Raw genomic sequence first — 13,627 nt, forward strand, 5'->3', positions numbered from 1 at the left:
TATATATATATATATACATACAGAAATAAACTAGTTTGCAATATATAAACAGTATGTGTATTGAAAACTAGTTTATTTCTGTTGTAATTTTCAGTTGTAAGTGTTTCTATATTCTTGTAAGTTTCTTGAAACTGTTAGTTTAGCAATATTAAATGTTAAGTACCAGACGCAGGAGGTTTCTACCCATAAGTTAATGGAAATTTTGAAGTTATTTTGATTGTCCCTAAATGTATATACATTAAATTATATTACGTCTAAAAATACTGACCATACATAGTATCCAAAAAGAGGTTTAGTTTCATTAAAATAAACTTTAAAGTGCAGCATTTAGCAGTAGCAACGAGGTAACGTGAGAAAGTGTGATCAGTCAGTTAGTTATTTTTATTGTCCCGTTTCATCCAACGCATCTAGGTCTTTTATCTCTTGTTATTCACACTCGTAGTCTTGATATCCTCATCCTTTCCTCTCCTTCTTATTCTCTCCTTTCCTTTGTCTCGTTACTCATCTGTCTGGCTCCAGCCGACGGGGATCCACTGTGGTTCGTCCTGCGCTGCCTGGATAATGGAGCAGAGCTGCATGCAGGCGTCCTGCAGGTCATCGTTCACCAGCACGGCATCGAACAGTTGTTTGTACTTTGCCTCCATCAGCTGGGTTGCCTCCTCCAGCTTCATGAAGTCTTCCTCCTGCAGGACGGGGAACATGGGACATAGGTGAATGGTAGGCCAGACAATAGTCCTAATGACACAAAGAGGTTGGAAAAAACATCTTTATGACATCTTTCTCTAAAAACTTTGAAAGAAATAAAAAAAAACATCACAAAAACCAACAAAAGCAACAAAAAGCATAAAAAACAATGAAAAAAGTGCTAGAAATATGGAGAAAGCTTTAAAACATAGAATAAATAACATCTGAACATGTTGACAACATAGACTGTATACTAATTTTTAGATTATATCATTCCTGCTAGAGATCAGATATAATGCAGCTAGAATGCAGACAGCTCGCAGGATTGTGAAAAAAGTAAGTCCAAACCCATGTTTGACTGCACAATCCATCCAGAAAGACCTGGCAGACACTCGAGTTGTGGTACACCATTCCACTTTAAAGAGATACTTGTACAAATATGGTCTACATGGAAGAATCATCCGAAGAAAACCTCTTCTACGTCCTCACCACAAAAATTTGAAGTTTGCTTGTTTTGTTAAAATAGAACTTTTTGGCCGGAATGAGCAAAGGTACATTTGGAGAATAAAGGGGAAAGAATTTAATGAAAATAACCTCTGTCCAACTGTAAGGCATGGGGGTGGATCAATCATGCTTTGGGTTGTATTGCAGCCAGTGGCACAGGGAACATTTCAGGAGTAGAAGGAAAAATGGATTCAATAAAGTTTCAGCAAAATTTTGGACACTAACTTGATGCCATCTGTGAAAAAGCTGAAGTTAAAGAGAGGATAGCTTCTACAAATGGATAATGATCCTTAACACACCTCAAATCCACGGTGGATTACATCAAGAGGCGTAAACTGAAGGTTTTGCCATGCCCTTCACAATCTCCTGACCTCAACATAATTGAAAATCTATGGATGGACCTTAAAAGAGCAGTGTGTGACAGACAGCCTAGAAATCTCAAAGAACTAGAAGACTTTCGGAAGAAAGAATGGGCGAAGATACCTCAAACAAAAATTGAAAGACTCTTGGCTGGCTACAAGAAGCGTTTCCAAGCTGTGATACTTGCCAAAGGGGGCAGTACAAGGTAGTAACTCTGCAGGGTGCCCGAACTTTTGCAGACACCATTTTTTTGTTTTTTGTTATTTTGAAAGTGTAAATGATGGATATAAAATCTATCTTTTTGTGACATGTTCTACAAATGTCTAATAAATAAAATACTTGCAATATATATATATATATATTTTTTAAACCAAACAGTAACGGCAATCATACAAATTAATACAATACTTAAAAATATGTCTTCAAGATAAATACACACTATTGTAACGCTAGTGAATGTTTTCGTTAACTATTAACTTGTTGTGATGACCTGCTAGTGTTTTTGGAGCATGGATAGAGTAAGAACATGGAGACAGCTTTGACTGTGTAATTTGGTCTATTTCTTTAATGACACTTTCCCCAGCGTAGAACAACTCAAGACTCATAATAAAACATGCTTCAGCATCTCATCATATCCCTCCAACATCCGTTACTGAATTACAGGCACAACATGTTAGATAGCTCCCTTGTTAAATCAAGGAACAGAATAAACTATCTAGTCTGGGGAAGCACTGGTGTAGAGAGTGTTACACTAGCAGGAAAACAAGGCTCTAGCAGTAGCCAGCAAATAAGGTGAGTATCAGTACTAGAATGAGAAGTAGAGTTAAAACAGTTCCTCTGGGACACCATGTTCAGGAATGTATCTTTCACAAAGTAATTGTGCTACTGTAGTTGCTTTCTGATTTGACATAGGAAAAGCATTGACATACTTGATAATACATACAAATGATCTTGCACTACAAGCACATACTTATGTCACTGGGAAGTGAGTGGAAGCTCAGTAATATCTGTACACACAAACTGGAAAGGTCTTGCTGCTTGTATGGATTGCAGGGGAGCTCTGTCGTGGGACAGGCATTCTGTCTGCTTCACATGTATGACACCTATCACAAAAATCCTCTATATCCGCTATTGGTCGGCCAATAGCACATGGTAGCACAGCTTTTTGAATGTGTGACCTATACTGACCAGAGCAGGATGTGCCATGAAGAGTGTTCAATGTCTCTGTAATAATTGTGGTGGGAGTCAGTGATGTGAGCTTTACGACAGAGCATGTCATGACACATTACGAGTTTATGGAATTGCCACCAGAGTTTTCTTTCGATTTTACCTTTTACCTATCTAAGGCAAGGGCGTTTGTGTTGCTGTAACCATTTGTACACTTCTGCCAGAATGAACCATTTTGAAAAGTCTTCTTTTCCATATTCCATAAAAACATGAGGAAAATCTTCTTTACAATACCGGGGGATAGCCCTAGTAACGTTTGAGCCAGAGGGAAGGGCAGTTCGTTCCAAAAGTTATCATTGGTCATAGGAAATGCACGATTCTTGAAAAGTAGCTTTACATACAGAGTTTAAGATAAAGAGGTGGTTTCACAACTTAACTGTCTTAGCTTTGTGAGCTAACGTCATGCAAGTCCGTGTTGATGTTGTAGTATCCAGAGTAGGATGTGAACAACTTTTCCAGACGCCCTCCCAAGCAGACAAGTCCACAAGCAGAATTTCGACGTGAAAATCATCGGAGAGCGGAAAAATAATGTGTCCACTTTGCCAGTCTTTGTAAGTGTTTTCCGTTGTTGTTATCTCGATCATTAAATGTCCATTAGAGTCCGTTACTTTTTGTCGTTGTATTCCACCAGCACACCGGCCGAGTCGCTAGCTTAACCTTGTTAGCTTGTAGCAAGAGCAGCCCAAGGCGAGGAGAAAAAACAACGTGCCGTTGTTCGCTTGATAATCCCCGTCAACATAAAAATTTAAAAAAGAATGGTAACCACAAACCCGCTACCACCACTGTAACGCAAGTGAATGTTTGGGTTAACTATTAACTCGTTGTGATGACATACTAGTACTTTCGGGGCGTGGATAGAATAAGAGTGTAAGGTTTAGAAGTGGAATTAATTTATTTTTTGGAAAGTTGTAAGGCTCAGAATTTAATGTAATTTATATTTGAGTTTATTTACTAGAAACGTATTTACAATGTTTAGTCAGTTAATCATTTCCATATTTATGTTACACAATTATTAGTTACATATTTACATGTTTAAATATTTAAGTCAGGACATTCTGTTGAATCTGCCTCTCTGATTTCCTCACGTTTACCTTTGTTGACGTTCTCGCTTCTGATTGGTTAGTACAGGGGGGAACGGGGGAGTGTTATTATGATGTGTGTTCAGTAAAAGTACGCTACTGAGATTTTACACTCTTTGGGAGCAGCGGATTAACTGAAAAATAGTTCGGAGATATTTAGGGATTTTTTGGATTGGACATTTTGTCGCCATGTCGGCTGACGAAAGTTATGCTGGGCTACAGTCTCCTTCATCGCAATGACGGCAAGATGCTACATTTCTGTATTGGGACAGCCTTCCTTCTTCGATCCAGAGGGACTATGATTTGGTGAAGGAGAAACTCAGGGACGTTTTTGGACCAATATACTCCCTACCATTCTTCCAGACACATGTGAATGCTTGACCTCGTTAACAAGGTGAAAGTTTGGATGTGTACATCGCGGACATCACTTGTCTTGTTCTAGAAGTCTTTCCCAACTGTGACAGCAAAGCAGTAGTGGGTGAGAAATTTCGCCGCTTTGTTGCTGGCTTGGACCCACATCTTCAGTCAAAAGTACCTAAGATGTAAATGTAAATGTAAATGTGCTGTATTTATATAGCGCTTTTCTAGTCTTAACAACTACTCAAAGCGCTTTTACATCATACAGGAAACATTCACCATTCACACACATTCATACACTTCACACACACAAGATGGGTGCTGAGGATCTTGAGGGAGCCCTACGTATTGCCAGCCGCTGTGAGAGAGCACGTGCAGTGCTCTAACAAACGACTGTAGGGTCCACACACATTCAATCTTTGGAGCAGGTAGCTATAGTTTGTTCTAAACCTATTGATGACAAGCTTCTGCATGCAGTTGAGCTGCTGACTCTTACAGTCAGTAGCTTACAAAGTGAAGTAAACCTGTTACGTGAAAAACATAGTTACCTGGCTCAGCGTGTGGACTCCAAACCTGAAAGGTTTTCCTCCAACAATGTTTGATACAGTGCACGTAGTGTCTCTCCACAACCCTACCATGACACACACCACCGCAGAGACAACAACTTACCTAAACAGCATCATTGTCGCGATACAGGGCCCCGCTATGAACGTTTTCTTCCTTCCCCTGTTGCTCAGAGGGACCGCCAGTGGCATGACGATGGCAGACGTGACCGGCATCGCTCTCCCTCACCTCAGTCCTATCAGCACTCAAGGTATGGTCGCCATGACAATGATGACACAAACAGATTCAGCCGCAGCCCTTGTCCTGCTCCGCAGAGAAACAGGGATGCAAGTCCACACACTAGGGGCAGTGTCCGCTTCCAGTCTCCCGAAAGTTATCCACACTCTCTCTCCAACTGGCAGGGAAACTTCCGTTAGCTGCTGTTGAGGGGCAAACATCAACTACTGTCTCACAGCGCTAGTGTAAATTTTAACATTTTTTGTTCTTTTTCTACACTTTGAGGTTTTAGTCAATTTTATCCCATTGACAAGTTTTCCTATATCAATGTGCTTTTTACCAAAATAACATGATTGATTCCACGCAATGCTCTTTGGCAAGTACAACTCTACTATGTTTCTAACATAAGGATTTTCCCAATTCTTGCCTGACAAGAATGACTCACAATTTGATGATTCTGTCTCTTCTACAATCTTGGCTATCATTGAGGGCATTGAAGTGTGCACTTTAATTGACTCTGGTTCTACTGTCTCCATTGTGAGCGCAGATTTTTGTAACTCTCACCCGGCATTGAGGAAACGCCCCATGACAGCCTCCTTCCTGCTGCAACACCATGCCCTCCTTGACATCAAAAACAAAATGCTGTAACTTTGGGACATGAAAATTCCTCTCCTGCCCAAAGGAAATGAAGTGACCGCCTGCTGTAATGTGTCTGTGCTAGCACCCACTAAGATTCCAGCTATGAGTGAAACCCTCATCAAAGCCTGTGTGTCAGCAACCACACCTGCTTCTCCCAAGAAACTCTCTCCATATTCCAGTCAAGTGGCCTGAAGCTGAATCCCTCAAAATGCTGATTTGCCCGAGATCAGGTACAGTTTCTGGGCCATGTTGTGAGAAGGGTTTAAGACTGGCCTGTTCCACGGTCCATTACAGAAGTAAGAGCATTTCTTGGACTTTGTTCACATTACCGCAAGTTCATCAGAAGCTTTGCACATCATAGTTCCCTGACAGAGAAGAATACACCTTTTCAATGGACTTTTCAATGTCAGGATGCATTCACTTATCTGAAACACTCACTCACAAACCCTCTAGTGGTTGCATTCCCTAACTTCACTGTGCCATTCTCCCTCTATACAGATGCTTCGGGCTCTGCTATTGGTGCTGTGCTTGCTCAGAGACAAGGGAATCAAGAAAAAGTGATTGCTTTTGCCAGTCATGTCTTAACAAAAGCAGAAACAAAATGGTCAACATTTCCGCCACTACCTTTACGAACAGCCCTTTTTTTATTGTCACTGACCACGAACCTCTCCTGGGTCTCAGGAAAATACCAATTGACAATTTGAAGATGACTCCAAAAAGGAACAATAGGAAGACTCCATACTGTCAGAGGTCATTAGCTGGAAAGTTGAAGGACGGAAACCACTATACTGGCGTATGAAAAAATGCACACTTGCTGAGAAGTCACTTTGGCACGAGTTCCACAGACTTATCTTTCATAATGGTGTACTCTGCCATACAGTTTTTGATCCATCCAAAAAATCAGTGCTCCATCAAATGATTGTCCCTCATGCTCTGAAAGACAATGTTCTGCAGATGCTGCATGGAAATCCAGTAACTGGTCATTTATTTGCTGATAAAGTCCAGAAACGTTCTCAGCAACAGCGCTACTAGCCCTTAATGTCACGTGACATCAAAATGTGGTGCAAGCAATATACCACATGTGACACAAGACGGAGTACCACACCTCATCAGAGAGCTCCAATTAGAACAATTGTTGCTACTGATCCATTCCAAAAGGTTTCAGCTGACATACTTGAGCTCCCCATCCCAAGTTGAGGAAACTGGTATGTGCTTGTTGTCCAAGATTATTTCTCCAAGTATGTCAACCTCTATGCCATTCCAGATCAGCGTTCCATAACAGTTGCGAAATGTCTGTTTGAACACTTCATCTGTGAACATGGTATCCCGGAGATGCTTCACACTGATCAGGGACGTCAGTTTGAGTTTGACCTGGTGAAACATCTGTGTGAACTGCTGGGCGTGCAGAAAACACGTACAATCCCATATCATCCTCAGAGTTATGGCATGATTGAGAGGTTCAACAGGACACTTATTGATCAGTTAGCCAAGACACTTCTTCAACATACTGGTGACTGTGTAACACCTTTGTGTGGTAATTACAGAGTAATAACAAAAAACAGTACTTAATTATATTCTATGGACCAGAATTATTCAACTAAGTTCGTCTACTGGAGCAAAAGATGCATCACAGTATGTTGGAAAAGTAATAAGACAACAGACCAGGGAATAGGTTTAAACTGCCGGCTTATTATTGAAGAATTTACACACAAGACACTGGACAACAATTAACACAATTTCAAATGACCTTAACCCCTTTTTGTTAAGTAATTAGGTTTTAACCTTTTGAATTAACCTCTGACTTTTGACTCAATATCAGATTTTAGTATCAGGTTTTAATAGCAGGCTCTAGTATCAGGTTGCAATCCTTTTAGTTGGGTTTAGTTCAAATTAGTTCTTAATCAATTCAATTAAGATTTTGATCTATTGAGTTAACTCAGGCTGATCTAATTCACTTCAGTGAAGTTCACCTTTGAGTTAGAGGATTCACATGTAGTAAATATACTCATTTACATTTACATAAAAGTAAATACAAAAGGTATCCACTGGCTCGCCCTCTTGCTTCAACCTCTTGTTTTCCAAGTCGGTGTCGGTTGAATATTTCTCCAACCCACTCTAAATGGCCAAGTCCCGATTTCCAACGTACTAATCGTCTCCACACAGGGACAGATCGAGTACGTAAAATATCTTCTTCACAAAAATCCAACAAAATTGGCTTCTAACAACTAAAGATTTTTCACCTTCCTCTCTGACTCTCTCAAAGTTTTATCTGAAGCCCGCTCTGCAAAAATCACACACTCTTCCAGCAAAGAAACACTCTTTGAACAATCCGATTGGTGGTTGCTGGTCACCTGGGTCACGCAGCAACGTGCCCTTCAAAATAAAAGTCCAAATGCATTTTAAACACAAAATAACTCATGAAATAACATAGCGAATGATAAAATAAATAAAATATTACAGATGTTCTTAATGTATTTTTAACCATATTAACATATTTATTGATTGATTTCCTTTTAACTAATTTATTTTTTTTGCTAAGTAAACCTGGGTTACAACTGCCTCAACCAAGTTGCTTTGGCTTCCAATACCAACCCTCACTCTACAACAGGTTTAACACCATTCTTCCTCACACATGGTCATGAAGCCAGAATGCCTGCCAACATGCTGGTAGCTAACAATACACCTTCTTCATCTACTACGGCTTCTCCTGCTGACTATGTTGCCCAATTGATGCAGAAACTTCAGTTTGCTTTCAGTTCTGCTGCATGGAACAGAGATTATGCCCACAATCAGAAACGACAGTATGACAAGAGTGTTAAGCACACTCCTTATGCTACTGGAGACCTTGTCTGGTTAAATGATCCCACTACAACAAAACAGAAACTCGCTCCTCACTGGAAAGGTCCCTTTGAAATATTAGAGTGCCTGGGATCTGATGTGAATTCTCCTGGAGTGACATATAGGATTAACTACCTCCTGGATCAGTCTGATAAGTCCCAGATTGTCCACTACAATCGTCTCAGACCCTACCATGCTCCTGTGCCAGACCATGGACATGAGACACCTGCATGCGACTCACATAAAGAGTGATCCACCACCACATATCAAACCCCACGTCAAAAAGACGTGGGGCAGCAGCACAAAATGCCCTATCTCCCATTGTCCTGATTTTGGTTCTGGGAACAGCAAGAACAACTTAAGACTCATAATAAAACATGCTTCAGCATCTCATCATATCCCTCCAATAACCGTTACTGAATTACAGGCAGCGTAGGCCTACATCATGTTAGATAGCTCCCTTGTTAAATCGAGGAACAGAATACACAATGAAGCTACAATTGTTGGAAATCTGTGACTTATTTCAGTCACTTGTTAACTAAATATTCACAAAATAAATCTCATCTTACACTATCATACTGATGAATAACACACTTAAAATATATGTCCGTCCATAAAATAAATGCAGATTATAAGCAAACTAAAAAAATCCTTCTGCCATCACACCTGGTACAAGCTTCTGCTTTTCACAATAAAAGCTTGCATCTGGAATTAAATACTTTAAACAATAGGCTATCTCTCTTAGTTTTCAAAGTCAACTATCATGCTAATGAATAAAATACTTGAAATGTTTTTTGTTTTTTTTAATATTTAAAAAATGTATGTCTGGCCGTAAAATAAATGCAGATTTTAGGCAAACTAAAAAATTGCTTCTGCCATCACACCTGGTGCGAGCTTCTGCTTTTCACAATAAAAGCATGCATCTGGAATTAAATACTTTAAACAATAGGCTATCTCTCTTAGTTTTTTGTTTTTTTTAGTATTTAAAAAATGTATGTCTGTCTCTAAAATAAATGCAGATTTTAGGCAAACTAAAAATTCCTTCTATGGCTTAACTTGGAGCCTCTACCGTCTCATGCCCTCTGGCCATGCTGAAAAGTATATTCTAGCCTATATAAAAACATTGTATTTGCAGCAATGTCCCAGTGAAGTGTGAACAAAATATATAATATAAAATTAAAAGAAGTCTTGGAAAGAGTGTAAAATGTTTATTTTTGTATTCTTGTTCTTTTGAGTGCAGATCATTGTTATCCCTCATCAAGAAATCCTGCTGTAGTTGGCAGAAATGGCTGTGTCGCTGATGCAGGTTTCATCAAATGTAGGCTATGTTGTTGTTACGACCCGTGGCCTTCTAGGTTAGTTTAACCTGTTAGTGTTTGTGTATGTAAATCTCTCTGTGTTGTTGCCCGGAGAGGATTGGCTTGCGTGATGGCTCCGCCCGCTTCCCTGTTCCAGGCCTTGATGTTGATTGGCGCAGTTTCTGTATCAACGTCCTTCAATCAGCCCAGTGAGAGTTCAAAAAGCGCTTGGATTCATCAGTCTGGGTTGCTGAATGTAAAAATCAGTCTGCCATGCGGTCCGGTTAGAAGCTGTTGTATTAAGATGCTGTTGTGTTAAAAACTAGTAAGAGTTGCTAGTTAGAGCCTGTTGTGCTTAAAGTCTTTGTTTTTTTTAGTTTTCTACATGTGTTATAATTTGGAGAGCTAATGGGTGCTGTGCTCTTTTAGTTGTTTTGAAATTTCTTTGTTTATATAGGCAGCACCCATTAGCTCTTTTTGTGTTTGGTATTTTGCTATTGTGTTAACTAAAAATCCTTTATTTTTTTTGTAACCTCGTCCCGCTTTTCCATTGCTTCCACCTACCTCCTTTTTTATGTTACGCCCATCATTATAACGGGCCAGGTCGTAACAGTTGTATTTAACACTATAATAACATTCAGAAATGAGCAAACTATATGTATGGCAAAATTGTTCCTAACAGTTTGTAACGTTTTCCAATTGATTGGAACAAACATGGTCACGAATTCACCCGTGACTTCATCTGGAAAATTATTCACGATTTTGTATTTTTGACCCTCTGACAAGATGAGACGGGACAGAACAACATTGGATGCTCCAGGTTGCAGGTACCGTACTTTCATTTACAGTATTTTATGTATTCATTGTAAAATACAAAACAATTAAACACATCATAAGATAAAAAAGTAAAAATACTACTGCTGACAGAAGTAGATTTATCCCTTATGTTGTCCTAAGCTCATACTGACCCGTTTTCCTATATCAATGTTCTTTTTAATTCCCCAAAATAACATGATTGATTCCATACAACTCTTTTTGGCAAGTACATATTTCTACTTTCATTAATTTTGGGGTGTCTTATTTGGGGATTTTGAAATAGTAATGAGTAAAAGTTGACATATTCCAGTCTGTGACTATCCATCAACATACACCTTTAACACTTAGTAACTCAAACATTAGGTATAATTTCCTAAAAACGAGGTTTATTGACCGTAAATTCCAAAAATAACTGTGAAACTAAAGGTAATAAGTTAGTGTTACGTAGTGTTAAATGTAAAAAAAAGAAGTGAAAAACATTGAAAAAAAAGCATCGAAAGTGTTGAAAAAAGGGACAAAAACATAAGAAAAAGTTAAAAACATTGATTAAAAAGCACCAAAAGTGTGGATTTTTCCATTTTGATGGCAAGACAACTCGGGTTATTACCAGATTTGAATTATTATATATGGTGTCTGGACTCTATGGTTTTTAAATCTCTGTTCATAGAGTTGTATTGAAGGAAAGATCCTACTGTGAAGGCTCTGTTGACGGTGCAGTTGGTGAGGATTCGGCCGTCTCCCCGGGTTTGTCTCAGTCTGTCCGGACTCGGAGCTTTGATGAAGATCACGTAGGGCTTTAGTTTCTTCGTCCGCAGCCACTGGATACTCTGATAATAAAAGAAACACATCTGGGATTAATGTGTAATCCATGTATCCATCTTCATCCGCTTATCTGGTACACTGTAACAAATTCAACGTCAAATTTACAGTAACTTACTGTAACAATTGTCCACCAAGTTACTGTGAGTTATTTTTACAGTTAAGGTACCGTACTACCATTTATAGAGATTTATGTATTCCTGGTAAAATTCAAAACAATTTAACACATCATAAGATAAAAAAGTAAAAATGCAATAGATTACTTTATTTTTTACAGTACTATAGTGGCTATATTGTGATTTTTTTTTTTACAGTTGTGCTTTGACTACTGTGATTTCAACTGTAATACTTAGACTACTGTGATGTTGTCATGTTGACAAGGTTGTAATGTAACTTTACAGCATTCTACTTTAAAAATCATATAGAGTAGTGTTACTTTGAAATCTGCAGTAAATAACTGGAGATTTCACAGCCAATATTTACAGTGTATCGGGTTGCGGGGGAGCAGTATTGTAAATAATGTCTGTGATATCTCCAGTTATTGATAAAAGTACTTTTGACATATTCCAGTATGCAATTATCAGAGATGGGAAGTAACGAAGTACAAATACTTTGTTACTGTACTCAACTAGATTTTTCAGTTATTTTTACTTTACTTCACCATTTAATTTTTGGCCACTTTTTACTTTTACTTACATTTTAACATGAATATTTGTAGTTTCTAGTCCTTACATTTTACAAAATTGACTCGTTACTTTAGTTTTGTACAAAAGGTTGTCTGTCAGGTGTGATTGCGAGTGCATGTCGAAGAATAGCGCGGACACGCACCTCACACCGCAAGCGGGCGCGCACGCCACACAGAGAAAAAAGTGAGAGAAACAAAAAAGAGACTAGCTGTCCGGAGGATAATCAGCTGAGATTGTGTGCGTCCTTGAGAACTGTAAGTCGTATAACTTACAGTATGTTGTCAGTTCGTTTTATTGGTCTATAGATCTGGCAAACTTAAAGTTAGCTAATGAGGTTGTTGATAGTGTTCTTCACCTGTTAGCTTGGTTACACCTGGCTGTTGATGCGATGTAATCGTGATTGTTGAACGCCCTTGCTCAGGATTCTTATTTTAGGTGCATTATTTGCAGGCTACAGTAGTTACACTGCATTAAGATATTGTAAATAATAGTGGGTTTATTGTAATTATTTACTAGCATATACAGTATGATTCCTGTGCATTATGCACTATGAGTAAGGTAGCCTTTACAACGTTATTTATTTCTTTGCAGAACCACACACACACACACACACACACACACACAGCCATAACAGAGCTACCCAAGCCGAGTTTGTACTGTTGCTTGATTGTAATGTCAAAAGAGAGAAGTTGTCTACCTCCGTGTTTTAACAGACACACCTGGGAAGAAATTGGAAACTTGAATCAGCTTTAAATACAGTCCTAATTTAGTCCTCACAACAAGTTTCAAATAATTTCACTGGAGTTTCCGTTATTTTTTGCATCATCAATACTAAATTTAATCTAATTGGATGGTAATATACAGACTCCTCACAGAATCAAAACTGAAATCATATCTTGCTGCTCAGTCAGAATCTTTTTAACCTGTAGACTGTGTCTCTGTCACAATAAATAAGCTAAATGTTTTAGGCATATTGGCAGACAGCCATTTACAATGTAGGCAATGGCATGTAAAGAGCCTTTTTTCCAAATCCACTGAAGTTTCTCAGCGTGCTCTCTAGTAACATCTGTCTGGTCCAGGTAGCTTTGTCATTCGTAAGGCTACTTTTACTTTTATACTTTAAGTAAATTTCCAAGCCTGTACTTTGTTACTTTTACTTGAGTAAAGAAGTTAAATCAGTACTTCTACTTTTACCAGAGTATATTTAACCCGAGTATCTGTACATCTACTTATGTACGAAAAGTGAGTACTTTTGCCATCTCTGGTTAATATCCATCAACATACATTCCTTTAATTGTAGTCTAAATAATTCCTAATTTCTGCTTTTCTAACTCAAACATTAGGTGTAATTTCCTAAAAATTAGGTTTATTGCCTATAAATTCCAAAAATAACTGTAAAACTAAAGTTAGTAAGTTAGTAAGTAATAACTCAATACTTTTGGTGTCTAAATCTTACTAAACTGGGACTGTTTCACAACTTAATAACTGTGACTGCTATGTCTCTGGTATAGATACGAGGACGGAAAACACTGCGGGGGGG

At 38.6% G+C, this 13,627-nt stretch overlaps 1 protein-coding gene across 2 annotated transcripts in view; it reads right to left on the reverse strand.

Annotated features, from left to right (window-relative positions):
* LOC117952675 (MAGUK p55 subfamily member 4-like) overlaps window positions 1-13,627 on the reverse strand; it is a 61,215-nt gene continuing 47,588 nt past the window's right edge. The window contains exons 19-20 of one of the 2 annotated variants that reach the window (XM_034885160.1): window positions 11,275-11,409; window positions 1-683 (exon numbers count right to left, since the gene is read on the reverse strand). In XM_034885160.1, coding sequence (XP_034741051.1) covers window positions 498-683; window positions 11,275-11,409 — 321 coding nt within the window. In that variant the 3' untranslated portion in view covers window positions 1-497. The remainder of the gene's footprint in view (window positions 684-11,274; window positions 11,410-13,627) is intronic. The other variant, XM_034885161.1, reaches the window with a different exon arrangement.

Source organism: Etheostoma cragini, chromosome 11, assembly GCF_013103735.1.
Source record: "Etheostoma cragini isolate CJK2018 chromosome 11, CSU_Ecrag_1.0, whole genome shotgun sequence".
In the NCBI taxonomy this organism is placed as follows: domain Eukaryota; kingdom Metazoa; phylum Chordata; class Actinopteri; order Perciformes; family Percidae; genus Etheostoma; species Etheostoma cragini.